The sequence below is a fragment of the Sinocyclocheilus grahami genome, unplaced genomic scaffold (assembly GCF_001515645.1).
Source record: "Sinocyclocheilus grahami isolate Dianchi unplaced genomic scaffold, SAMN03320097.WGS_v1.1 scaffold2563.1, whole genome shotgun sequence".
Taxonomy (NCBI): Eukaryota; Metazoa; Chordata; class Actinopteri; order Cypriniformes; family Cyprinidae; genus Sinocyclocheilus; species Sinocyclocheilus grahami.
Window position 1 is genome coordinate 1 of NW_015507742.1, and position 937 is coordinate 937.

Consider the following 937-nt stretch of genomic DNA (forward strand, 5'->3'; position numbering starts at 1 on the left):
AGTGATTTTGCTTTTTTAAAATTTTGATTATTAATAGAATTGTGTGGGATCCATATGCAATTTATATATATGTATATATAATAACCCCGAGTCAGTCCTCGGTGTAGTATTCTATATTCTGCGCATGTACACTGTCACTTCCGCGTTCCTTACATAGCAACAGCAGCAGAGCCAATATGGCGGCCGGCGGAGATCCTGCGTGACACCGAGCCTGGTCTCAGCACAGAGCCCTGCGGTTCCCCATCGGCGCCATGGCCTCCGCTCACGCGCGGCTGGGTCAGCACCTCCAGGCCGTGCTGGATGTGGTTCTGCGGGTCCCCAGCATCTTCATAATCGACGCCATATTCAACTCGTACTCAGATCCCGGTACCGGATGGACCGGAACCGCCGGCAGAGCGTTAATCCGCGCGCTGGGTGAGTCCGGTTCGCCGTGACAGCACAAGCCGTCACACATCTCACTACCACTCACACTAGCTAGGCTGCTGCACTGTTTAGGGCAACTCACAGATGTTGATTTGTATGCTACTGAGCAAGTTTACTTTAATGTTGTTTAAATATGCAACTGAGGCATAATTAAATATGTGCTAATTTGCATACATTCAACTCTTGTAATTGAGTGTAATTGAAATCTACAGTCCAGAATAGATAAAGTGCAATAAAATAAACACTTAAATGCCTATTATTTTGGATGTTTTCTTTGTGCTAGTTTGAAAAATATGGAAGGCTGTCTGAAAAAAAAAATGTAATTGCACATTTTTATTTCCCAATTCAAACATTTTTTTCTGGCATCTAGCATTTTTGAGATTACATCTCACAATTCTGACTCTTTTCTTTTAAAATTGTGACTTTTTATCTCGCAATTTGTGCTTTTTCTTGCAATTCCAAGTTGGATGTAAAATATATAAATGTAAAAAATGTAGGAATTCTTTTTTTTTTT

The 937-nt window shown here is 41.3% G+C and overlaps 1 protein-coding gene across 1 annotated transcript in view; it reads left to right on the forward strand.

Annotated features, from left to right (window-relative positions):
• The first annotated feature begins 123 nt into the window (after positions 1-123).
• The window catches only part of rnf139 (ring finger protein 139), a 4,041-nt gene continuing 3,227 nt past the window's right edge, over positions 124-937 (forward strand). Inside the window, 1 exon segment of the mRNA XM_071582357.1 lies at positions 124-528. Coding sequence (XP_071438458.1) covers positions 252-528 — 277 coding nt within the window. The 5' untranslated portion in view covers positions 124-251.